Genomic DNA, 12,196 nt, shown 5'->3' with positions numbered 1-12,196 from the left:
ACTGAAACATTCTCCAGAATTTGATGAGTACTAAAATAAATCTATTCATGTATATTTGATGGATCAGTGACTTTTTTCCATCCATTTACTTGGAGATAATACAATAAATTCATTATCATTCATACCTATTAAATAAATTATATTAAAAAAGTGACAAATCCAAGTGATATTGTTAGAGAAAAAAGTACATTAAAATGCCTGATCTATCTTTTAATTAACTGCAATTAAAGATAGATCAGGCAGCAACCTTTCATTGAAAAGACAGAAAAGATTAATGAAAAACACAAAAATGTTAAAAAGTGTACTTGGTATTATGTTTACATAAAAATGGATTTCGAGTTTAAATGTTAAAAAGTTGCTAAACTTGATCAAAAGTGCTAAAAATAAAAAAAAAGTTTGACACCTATGTTGTCAAAAAAGGTGTTTCTCTTCCTCTTCAAAAATGCATGTTTTGAAGAGATACCCATGGAATGATATATATATATATATATATATATATATGAATAAATTATTTGACTTTAAATGTCAATTAAAAATATGTCTATCAGTGATTCTTGAGAATAGGGACAAAATGGGTTTTAATTTTCCCATTTTTTTATTGTTTCTCAACCTTATGTATGCAAATATGACAAATAATGTTTTGGAAATGTAAAGATGCTAAGGTGCAGGCTTCCAGTTGCAACATTTTTTTTTTATTAAATTTTTAATCGACCTGGCCCAGAACTTTGTCATCACCATCTGACAAAATACATATAAAATGATTTTTAAAATACCCTATTAGTGATATTTGCACTCATTTTACCGACAAATGCTTCTCAAGAAACAAATTAAATATTATTTGAAACAAAAAACAACAAAAAGTCTATCTGACGGAGTTGACACAGAACTGAAGGTGGTGACAAACTGTGAGTAAAATTAAAAACTTGATACATGTGAAGTATGTACATGTGAAGCAATTTATGTAAAATACATTAAAATGAATTAATTGCACATTTAAGTGAGATTTGACAACAATTTCACTGAAAAAAATCACAAAAACTCTGATGGAGTTGACATCTGACGGAGCTGACGAAAAGCCAAACTACTTCAATTTATATGATGTTATCCTGAAGGAGGTCATATTGTAGCTCATCATGTCCATGAAATATTTACAGTTAACCAAAATTAAGCTTTTATTTCACAAAATTTCATCAAAGTTTTGTAAATTGTCAGTTATGGTGTTGACACATCATGGTTGTGACAAGCAATTTAGGAATAAAAAGAAGAAAAAACTAAAGAATAACATAAGCTAACCAGAGCTAACTAGCACTCTAAGCAAAGGAAGAGAAAGGAAGAGTTCATGGGGTCCTCAGAAGTTCTGGTGCCCCCAATAATGCCTTATTTTTTTTACATTCTTTTTCATGTCTGACGGTGTTGACAAAAACTAGGGACAAATTTCAATGGAATTGGAAAATATATAAAAATATATTTTTAATTCAATTTATTGATACTTTTATAATTATTTATATGACTGCTTATACTTGTCGTAATATATAATTTTAGTATTTCTTTATTTGTTTTAAACTATTATAATGTATTGAGTTCTGCTCCTGGACAAGGGATTTTACAGGCATCATCCACCGACTACAATGTTTAAAATAAAAAAATATTCAGCAAACACCAGGAAAATATACAATAATTGTTGTGCTCACATGACCCAGGTTAGTTTAGTCAGATATTTGAAAAAATATATATTTTGTGTATATTTTATTCACATTTTGTGCTTTATCCATAGGACCTGTTTTGTCCCTATTCTCAAGAATCACTATCTATGGATATGTAGAGTTTGGAGGTAGATAAACATACCATGCAAACATGACAGGAAATCCACATTGAAACAACTGCAAGTAAGATACTGCCTGGTAACAGATCCAAAAGACCCCATTTCAGAACAGTCAGCACTATCCTTTTATTACCTTTGCAGCTGCATGAAAAGAACAAATTAAATCTGTGACTTATTAACGTTTTCTGCAAGTTGATCATTCATCTTATGGGTGTGGCAAGGAAGTCATATTGTTTTGCTTGTCTGATTAGTGCACCAGTATTTTAAAAGTAGGCTTGCACCTAACAAAACATCTTCAAAAATAAATAAAAAAAACAAAAAGTTAGAAAAGGCCAGATCATCTATTCTGGCCTTGAGCTAGCCAAGAGCTAGCTAACTCTTGGTAAGCTCAAAATTAGCAGTTTATAGAAATAAGCTAAACGTTATGACTACTCCGAGTTGCAAATATTGATATAAGTCCATCCATTTGTTTGAGTAAAGCTGCCCCTGTGTTTGAATGTAACAGAAAGTACGCTTTTTGTGGTCACATTAGTCACAAATGACAGGCAGATGTTATACTTTCCTTTTCAAAAGTGTAGACTGGTGAATATGCACACACCATAAGTTTCCCTTTAGCCCCAGCCTTCCAGTCGTTCTCTGCTCCCTCTCATGGATGCCATAAATACAGACTCTCATTAGTCCTGCGTTACATTCTCCCACTCATCCCCCACCCTCCGCCATCTCAAACACTCCACACCACACAGCAAGAGAGCCGCAGTGACGTATTCCTGGCCATCTCATTATACCATATCATAAAAAGCTGGTCGCCAAGGCAACAGATCCCTGTGTTTCCCTGGCAACCGGCCGCCATGTCAAGGTGGCGCATTCTCTCCTGGTGAATGAGAGGGGAGGAGACAGTGGCAGCCAATGGAAAGCGGTGAAACATGCAAAGGGGGAGGAGAGGTTGAAGACTGCGTGAATTGAAAAAATGCGACCCCTCCTGGTCACATTTGGGTAACACAAGAAACATCCTGAAATAAGAGAAATAGACAAATCAGACCTTGGAAAAAAAAAAAGAAAAAAAAAAAGAAAAGAAAATTTATTTGTAGCAAAAAGCTATCATTTAATGCCTCTGCAGTGTGATTCACTCACAAAATCGTTGTCCTCCTGTCCCAGTTTCTTGAAAATGTGAAGAACTGCATCATGAACCGACACAAACAAACAGCTCTTGGGGACGGCCTCGGAGAAGAAGTTTGCCCTTTCCATCTGCTCCACCACACAGGCTGTGTTTACAGCACATAAAGACAGAGCAGTGTTGATGACTTTAAAAGACTGCTGTGTTTATGTGTGTGTTATTTACTCATCTGTTTTTAGGTTGTTTTTTGTTGTGTTTGTTTTTGCCTTTTTAATGCACTGATTAGGTAAGAACTGAATTTTGTTGTACTTTGCAGAATTACAATAATTCAGCTGACCATCATAGGGAACGCATATCATCCTGATATATTTCTGCTTGACTTGTATGCACCATCCGGAACAATGTGGCGCCTCACAGGCTGAGACCTCGATGCATTCACTATCAAAAACTAATGCCTTGATTTTGTATTCACATCACTTCTGTCTCTGTTTTGTCTGTGGGTGGCTTTACCTTGACAGCCAGCTAGATAGATGGTCACACCAACGTCCCCAAAGTCACTGAAAATCTGAAATAAGAACAAAACTTTATTCAACGTTTGCTGCTCTTCACCCAAGAAGGAAATCCAGATACAGACGTACATTTTTTAGTGTCTTCACAGCAACTGTGTCCATAGAGCTGGTCACTGAGACATCCAGAATGATGCTGTGAGTCCCAGATCTACAGCAGCTCTTCTTCCCACCTTCACCTTGATTTGAATCCACAGTGAAGACCTCATACGAGTCTGAATCAGAGTCGGATGTGACTCTGTTGGAATGATAACCCCAGTTGATTTGACCTTTGCCAGAGATGTCTGAATCTGTGTCTGGCATGCTCAAAACCACACCATTCTGGTTATCCTTAGTCTTATTTAGCCTCTGTCAAAAAAGGAAAAGTGTAATGACTAAAAAATATCAGCTAGCGCCAGGATAACATTATTTTTGCAGAATGCATACATTTTTCTTTGCTTCATCTTTTTCTCTTTTTTTCTGCTTTTCTTGTTCACGCCTCTGCTTGGCTTCTTGTTTCTTCTTCTCAGTTTGCAGCTTTCCGATGTCGATTCCACTCTGCAGAGGGTTTGTGTGTCATAATTAAGACAAAGAAAAAGAAACTGAGGCAAGAGAGAGAAATAATGAAGCCATAGAGGCTAATGTTACCAGCAGACAGCGATTGTATTGCACTGTCATGGACACACATGCACACACCTTCTCTTGCAGGGACTCCAAGTACATTTCAGCGTTTGTGAAATTGATAGTGGCTGATGAGTGGAAGATTTTTATTCCCGGGATCTCTTTGGCCTACATGGATGCAATAATAGACAAAAACAACTCAGTCATAATTTTCTCTGAACCATAAATTGAAAGGTTCATGTTTTGCTTAGCTCCTTCTTCATCATGACCCATCAAGGCAGAACCCTAATTTTTGCAGCTGAAGTTCCATCCTGTCATCAATCATGAACAAAATGCCTGCTGAACTCTGAACGTTTCAAAGACTAATTCTCCAGTCAGGAGAAAGCAGTCAACCTTTTTCCAGTTTTGAAGTGACATGTATACTGACAGTGCCACTGAGCTAACCTGTTGTAGAGCTGCTAATGTTTACATTTGTACCGCTCTTGTTCATTGCCTTATCAGAGTCAAGTATAGATGTATGCTTTAATAAGAAAATATAAAAGCAATATAGAACTACAGCAAAATAACTCAAGAGCTTGAGGCCTGTGGACGTTTCTCATTGTTTCTGAGAAGATGTTCGACCTTTGCAAAACCAGCGATCAAATTAATATTGCAACATCCAATGCTAAAATACTACAAGTAAAGAAAGGGAAACTGAGTAAAACTTGGATGATTTGTTTTGGAGCAATAATGTTACCTCTTTGTAGGCGTCTATGTCCAGATACAGCTCTGTGCCTGGCACATTGCCCAAGATTGAGTACCTGGGTCTGAAATGAGTAGCAGTTATATGATTAAAACAAGTATTGCCCTGCAACCTTTTACTAATTAGATCACAGTAAGTACGATCAAAGGCGTGTTGTTACAGTTGTGTTTTGAAGATGATTGTGAGCATGGAAAAGCCGATGGAGACAGCCAGACCCAAGTCCAGATTGAGGAGGATGGTGCTTATGAATGTGACCAGCCAAACAAGCTGCATGGCAACGATACCAGCAGTTAGACATGTCAGCAGCTCCACAGACTTCATTTAAATTGAATTGGATGAAAAAGACTCACCAAGTCAACCTTGTTGGTCTTCCACAGCATGGGCAGGTCCATAAACTGCTTGAACATTCCTTTCAAATTCACAAACACGATTGTGGATAAGACCGCCTGAGGAAACACAGATGAATTCAGACAAAATCCCCAGCTTTACTGGGTATGAATTCTGCTCATGTTGGCAGGATGTTGGAGTAGCTCTGTTGTGTTTGTCTGATTTGTTCTTTTTGTAGACATTAGTTCAAAAGATTTTTGATTGAGGTATTTATTCCCTTTGGGTTTTTGATGCTGTGCAGTTGGAAGGATTTTTTTTTCTCGTTTTTACTTTTGGGCACTTCTTATGATGTGTCGCCATGCCAACAAGGCATTGTTTTCACAGCTGGAGGCAGCTGATCCGCATCTCAAAAACCCAAAATACCTGAACTACAACCACGAATACCAGAGGAGTTGAAAAGGAGGTTTCATCGACGCAGAGCAAAACCAAAGACAAGAAAGAGAAGGGAATGAAGTTGACACTTCAACTGACGGTGTCATCCAGGACATATTACTGAAGAATATCATCTTTGTTGTCTGAATACTGAACTTTTAGCAAGTCATGAGGCTGTCATAGCAGCAGTCATTAGTCAGAGGCCTGTTAAGATTTATTGCAAAACTGACTTCAACCGGAGATCCTAACTGCCCACAGCATTACCGTCCACGAGTCTTTGATGATGCTTGGATGATATGACTTGTAGCTAAATTTAAAATGCTTTGAGATGAAAAAAGTATTTCTCAATTGAATTTGAATTAAGATGGATTGTAGTGATTATTGGTGAGCTTTAAAATCATTTTTTTCCTATAGGTTTTCCCATCCAAAACAGTGTTGTAACGAGTAGTGGTGTTACTGATCAGTTTAGAATAATTCAGTCGATGTTTGACCTGTTTTTAAATTTCTGCTGCCTTGTTTATCTCATTCCCAGGATGTTGCGATGCCAATCAACAAGATTTTTGTTGTTGCTGTCTGTCCTCATGACCGATCAGCACTGATGATTAGGTTCAGTTCGGAGTATTTAAAAACAGTGAAATGACCCTCCATCTTAGAGAAGCATGCAAAAAGTTACCAGAAACCACTGTTAGTGAGAGAAGAAAGGAAACCGTGGTACCTTAGGGAGATCTTCAAACAAGGAGCCAATTTTCAAAACTGCAATGAGCACGATAACGGAGGAGATCATCCCAGCAACCTGACAAAAGACAAATGCCAGAACAAAAAGTAAATCTGCAAAATGTACAGAAATGTCAACCAAACATCTGACTGCAGCTGAATTCTACAGCAGAGTTCCTATTTCATTTTTCTTTGCTTTCACAATATGATCACATTAAAATTAGTTTTACTTGAGTTTTGCCGCCGGTGCTCTCCTGTACAAGACTTCGAGACATTGAGGATGTCACAGCGTAACACCGGAATAAACCACCGATGGTGTTACAGAGGCCAAGAGAAACCAACTCCTTGAAAAAGAAAAGCAGCAAGACAGAAAAAAAAACACATCAGTGAAATGTTAATTACCTAGGCCTACTGGTTGAAATGTAAATGATTTTCAAAGCTAATATGATTTCATCTTTCAGTGGTTTGCTGTGAGACCTTTAATTTGTTTTCATGAACTGCATGGATTCTGTAACTTTTCTGGACAATAGTGTTCTGTTTATTCAGATGTCTTAGTCTGGCTACTGCACTCTGAGATCAGCTGCCAGCAGCACGTTTAAGACATTTGATCACGAAAAGCTTGTTGAGCATGAAACATTTAACAGGTCCATTTAGAGGTTCTGAGTGCTGTAAGTCCATTTCTCTCCACAGGGAAGATTCAGAGACCTAACAAATGTCAGAGTGCATGATAGAAATATAATAATGACTAAACGGACTTGGAGACAACTCGCTTTGATGGAACAATACAGATTTCTTTGGTAAATTGATGCAATACAATAGTTTTCTTTGCAACAAAAAACTGTTTAAGCACCTTATTGTATGGCATTTGAATTGTGTTATTGTTGTCTTTTTTCCACTTATACTGACTTTATATGATGCAACTTCTGTCTAACATTTTATCAAAGCTCGTCTGTTCTAGTTCATTTAGACTAATTGAAACCACAACCTCCGTTTACTTGCAGATAAGTTGCAACATTTATCATGTAATAGCATTCTGAAATATGATTTATCATAAAGGTGAACCAGCATTTATTCACTGTTGGGTTGACTGTACTCAACATGTAGAGTCTTCATAATGTAACTTCTGGAGGCAAAAATGAAATAATGTAAATGTGAGTTGGTACAGATCAAAAGACATTTTCGAGATTTAAATATTCAGCCTCAAAATTATTTATTTTTTTTTACTGAAAAGTGGATCTAAACATACATCAGCGTCTATTTTCCACAGATATTTTGAATGTGCCTCAGCTAGTTTAATGAACTAATTTTTTGTGCAGCAGAAATGAGGATTTAAAGCCAACTCCTGGTTATGTTTTACTGATTTTGCTCCTCTGTCAGCATTATGGATGCAATCCTGATTAATACCTTTAATGTTTTCTTTTTCTTATATAAATAAAACTAAAATAAAAAACTAAAATATGTTCAGCAATACAGTGATTCAAAACACATTTAAGAGTCACAATTGAAGGTGCTGGATGCAAATATCATGTCACAGTTTCAGATTTTTATTCCTAACAGGCTTTGAAAATCATTTATAATTGTCCTTCTACATACAGTTATGCTTTGTATTGGTTTGCAAAATAAAGTTTTTAGTAACACAGCATGCATAGCATGTTTTGCAAGAGACCGTGCAGCAGAGGAGTTATTCCTGTCTTTGTGGTCAGGATGAGGCTTGATCAGTCACTTTTTCCACAAGTGTGACTGCCATGAACAGCTGTGAGTGATCAGACAACAAACTCTAAATTCAGAGCCGTGATTCAGCCTCAGTTGAAACTGTCAGATGCATGAGGGCGTGACCTCCTCACCTGATTGCTGTCCACCTTGTAGCCATGTTTGATGGCGAACGTTTTGCCCAGTGAAATGTTGATGGCGTAGCCCACGATGGCTACAGCGAAAGCATCGCCGATCAACTGTGAGAAGAGTGTGGTGTCAGGAGCACGAGGGGGCTTGAACCTGAGGAAACACAATTGTTTTTTGTTTGTTTGTTTTGTAGCTACAATAAGAAGCAGATTCAGTAATTGACTGCCGATTTCTGGAAAAAAAAAAGAAACATTCCATTGTTTTTCTTATTATTTGACTTTTTAGGAAAATGTTCAGGGTCTCTTCCCTAGAAACTGCTGCTGTACTCCTGAAATTTGATACTATTTCCATTTCTGTGTGTCCACCTGCCTATCTACTTTTGTTTTTCTGTTTTTGCCTAAAAATCTTCCACATTTTAAAGCCAGACATGTGAACTCACCCAGTGGGAATCTCTCCAACCACATCAACTGAATATTCAGTGTTGAGTCCACAAAAGTAGGTTACGACTGTTGCTGTGATGATCTGATGGAAAGTAATGGCAAACAGGATGCTAGTTTAAAATTGATACACTGAGTAAATCATTGCACACATACACAACACTTCTTTTAGGAAAGCTACAAACCGTTCCTCACTCAGCTCAAATTTAGGGTTACACTACCCCCTAGTGGAATTTGAAGAGAAATGCAAACGGTTAAGTGAAAACGAAAGAGAGAATGCAAAGTACTCACAACTATAAGCTCTATGGGGATTGGTAATGGTATCTTCTGTCTGTAGCAATTATTGAGTTCTTTAACAATGATGAGAACAGCAAGAGCCACCAGGCTGACCACCAGCTCCGGGATCTCCGTCTGAGGAAAAAGTCTGCAAACATCCACCAGGGTCTGTATGGAAGGGAGCAGTAAAAGTAGGAAGTACATCCCTGCAGGAAATCTTAATGTGATGACTGTTGCCATGTTGAAATCTGTTCTGGGGTTAACGGCTTAAAATTAATAGAAGCACCGACTGCAACTTTGACTTAAAAGAAATGGAAGAGAAAAAAACTTGGAATTTCTTTATTTTTCTCACATAAACAAGGGCGAATGGGCCAGTGAAGCGAGCTGGTTTGACTCCAAAAAGGTATTTGAGCTGAGAGACGCACACATGGCACGCCGATGCTGTGGTGTAGCCTCGAATTAGCGGCTCAGAGAGGTACGTCACCATGAAACCAAACTTCACCAAGCCCAGCAGGAGCTTCCAAAAGAAAAATAAGAGAAAAATTAATCTTCAGGCAATTCACCCACGGTGATGAGATCAGAGTGGACGTAAACATAAAGACTCACCTGAAAGATTCCAGACAGGACTGTGAGGGAACACGCAACCTGTACTCTATACGAGTCCCTTGCAGCCAAGTTCACAATCTCTGACCCGTTGGTGCCATTTAAAATAAAGTTACTGTCAGGTGCAAGCCTCTCTGTCACACTGCCAACCATGATACTGATCACAGCAAATGTACCTGGACACACACACAAAAAAAATAAAATAAAATCCTCCAACATGTAGGACATTGTTCCACTGTACAACAATGACTCCTCAGTTAGATGTTTCCTCTCACCAATAGAGATGTGCCTGGAGGTGCCAAAGATACAGTAAACCAGCACCGGGTAGAGGGAGGAGTAAAGTCCCAACACGGGGCGCAAAGAGGCCAGGAGAGCATATGCCATACCTTATGTAACAAAAGAAGAAATCCAGTTGAAGACTGTAACTACTTTTGTTTGTTTGCTCCCATGTCTTCCCATTAAATGTGAAGCATCAGTGCTTAAACCCCCCCTAAATTTCACGTAGTCAAATTTTTTAGCAAATAAACCAATAAACTTAGAACTCAGTTTGCATGAATACAAACCCTGTGGCAGATGCATGATTCCCACGCTGCAGCCAGACATCAAATCACTTATGATATTTTCTCGAAATGGGTATTTTGGCAGCCAGGAGAGAATGGGAATCCAGGTCAGCAGTACGTTCTTCACCTGAGACACGGAGCACCTGCAGCAAAACAAACAACCAACCAAACAAACCAAAAAGCAGAAAGAAGCAAACCTTGTCTCAGTGTTTTGTTTGCAGGTTATTGAAGACACCTTTTTGTCTTTATTAACCAACAAGACCTTGTTCATGTTTATGCATGCAGTCAAATAAGATACATGCTGAGAGGTTTATCAGCTGGCCTCAAGATACAGTAGAGATCAGGATAAAACCACTGCTGTTCCTATTACACTGCAAGAGCATCTACAGCCAAAGCATACACAAGCTTGCTTGACATATGTTGTAATTTTCTCAGAAAACTTTTGTAATACCTTTTCTTCTGATCCTGTCTATATTTATTAGTTGTTTTATATTATCAAAGCACTTTTAAAGATCCAACACTAAGTTTGAAATCCAGTGCTTCTGTCCAGAGCATATTTCTGTCTCCTTTTTTTTTTTTTTTTATCATTTGTCAGCAGCGCCTCCACCCTCACATTTCTTCTCTTCTTTGGTTTTACCTCAGCATGTCTTTCATCCGTTCGCTAACGGTCGGTTTGGTGGACCATGTCCCTTTTTGGGCCACCGTTTCCAGGCGGGACTCATCCAGGACTTCCCTGTGGACGACGTACTCCCCAAAAGTTGTGTATCCATCCTCCATGTTTCGTCTGGTCGAGCAAAATCTGCAAACAACCATCAAACCTCTGTCTGCTTAAGGCTCCTGCTCTCTGCTCAAGGGTCTCTGTGTGTGAAAGAGATGCATCAGGTGTCACCATACTTCAGTACTGAGTAACAGCGCTTGTTTCCTTTTAAGCTGAGGGAGTGACTGAGAGTGAGAATCTGCACCTGTGTGTGGGAGTGAACATTTCTCTCCTGTCTCCAGAAGAGACACCATCCCTGACTCTCATGGGCAGTTCTGGACAGGAGTCAATATGGGCCTACTCTTCCTGATGCTGGCCCATCTACTGAAGAAATAATGCTAAATCAGTTACATATGATGATATGCACTGGCACAGGAACCCTAACTAATTGATATTTTGGACCTATTTCATCTCTAACTTTCACAGTTTTACTTTAACTATAAATTTCAAAATTAAGGTGTTGCATATTTAGCTTCATTCGTTTGAGATAGGGTCACAGTTTTCATCTGCTAGATCGAGGGTCTGAAACATTGCCACCCCGGAGCCACAAGAAGTTTTTTGGCTTGCTTAATATAATAAATTATGAAATATTACCCAGGTTTTTGTTTTGTTTTGTTTTGTTTCACAGGTTTGCTTTGTGTCCCCATGGAAAACACTGGCTGCACAGTGGCCTACCTGTTAAATTTGGTCTAGAGCCAGCACTGCTGATACTCAGGTAAGCAAACAAGCACATATATCAGGGGGTGCCTAAAGTCGGTCCTGGAGGGCCAGCATCCTGCATGTTTTAGTTCTCTCCCTGGTTTAACGCACCTGGATCAAATGATGGCTCGTTAGAAGACCTAAGAGGAACATTGACATGCTGAAAAGATTGTTACTACCACCAGGGAGAGAACTAAAACATGCAGGATGCCGGCCCTCGAGGACCGACTTTGGGCCCCCCTGACATATATACTTGTTTATTGTGTTCTGTAAGCATCCATCGGTGTTGTTTGTGTGTAAGAACAAGTTGTACTGAAATCTTATCTTTATGACATCCTGAATTTTATGAACAAAGAACATTCGCTCTGAAGGAACTGTTATGATTTTGTTTTCCATACTGAGCAAAATGCAGCCAACATATCATAAAATGTATGAGTGGATTCCTAGAACATTCAACACTTCTTTTCAATGTTATTTTTATATTTAACGGGAAAGGGAAGGGGGAGGGGGGTGAAAAAAGTCATAAAAAATACTTTTGGTTCAAAGTAGCTTGGAAACTGAAACAGAGTCTTTGGAAAATCTCACAGTTTGTGAACTTTTCATGGGTTCCAGATTTTTTACTCATTCTCCTTGCCAAAACCTTTTAGTTGCCTTGGACTATCACAGATATTTGATGATGTTAAGATAAAATCACAATTAAAGTTTCTT

At 38.3% G+C, this 12,196-nt stretch overlaps 1 protein-coding gene across 3 annotated transcripts; it reads right to left on the bottom strand.

Moving 5' to 3' along the window:
• Positions 1-1,923: 1,923 nt before the first annotated feature.
• On the bottom strand, positions 1,924-11,469 carry slc26a6l2 (solute carrier family 26 member 6, like 2). Of its 3 annotated transcripts, none has more exons than XM_088007314.1 (18): positions 10,670-11,468; positions 10,036-10,175; positions 9,476-9,858; positions 9,222-9,386; positions 8,885-9,037; positions 8,596-8,678; positions 8,162-8,309; positions 6,548-6,661; positions 6,319-6,396; positions 5,195-5,290; positions 5,005-5,111; positions 4,839-4,908; positions 4,178-4,270; positions 3,929-4,039; positions 3,575-3,850; positions 3,447-3,501; positions 2,954-3,084; positions 1,924-2,832 (listed from the first exon to the last, which is right to left on the bottom strand). In XM_088007314.1, the coding sequence occupies exons 1-18, from the start codon at positions 10,843-10,845 to the stop codon at positions 2,806-2,808; spliced, it is 2,406 nt and encodes an 801-aa protein (XP_087863440.1). In that variant the 5' UTR covers positions 10,846-11,468; the 3' UTR covers positions 1,924-2,805. The 3 variants fall into 3 exon arrangements, with proteins under 3 accessions (XP_087863440.1, XP_087863441.1, XP_087863439.1); XM_088007315.1 differs by having other exon boundaries at positions 1,924-3,084; positions 9,476-9,648; positions 9,748-9,858; XM_088007313.1 differs by having other exon boundaries at positions 1,924-3,084; positions 10,670-11,469.
• Between the last annotated feature and the right edge of the window lie 727 nt (positions 11,470-12,196).

This window comes from Poecilia mexicana, unplaced genomic scaffold (assembly GCF_051168715.1).
Source record: "Poecilia mexicana isolate PSO_F unplaced genomic scaffold, ASM5116871v1 scaffold_7, whole genome shotgun sequence".
NCBI classification, from domain to species: Eukaryota; Metazoa; Chordata; class Actinopteri; order Cyprinodontiformes; family Poeciliidae; genus Poecilia; species Poecilia mexicana.
The sequence above is the reverse complement of the archived record's forward strand: the minus strand, read 5'-3'. Positions and strand labels throughout refer to the sequence as shown.

Coding starts and splice junctions, on each gene's coding strand:
- slc26a6l2 (XM_088007313.1), bottom strand. CDS start 10,845: ATGGTTGTTTGCAGATTTTGCTCGACCAGACGAAACATGGAGGATGGA. Junction 9,387..9,475: donor TCCTGTCTGGAATCTTTCAG/GTGAGTCTTTAT, acceptor TTCTTTTGGAAG/CTCCTGCTGGGCTTGGTGAA. Junction 9,038..9,221: donor GCCCATTCGCCCTTGTTTAT/GTGAGAAAAATA, acceptor CCTTCCATACAG/ACCCTGGTGGATGTTTGCAG.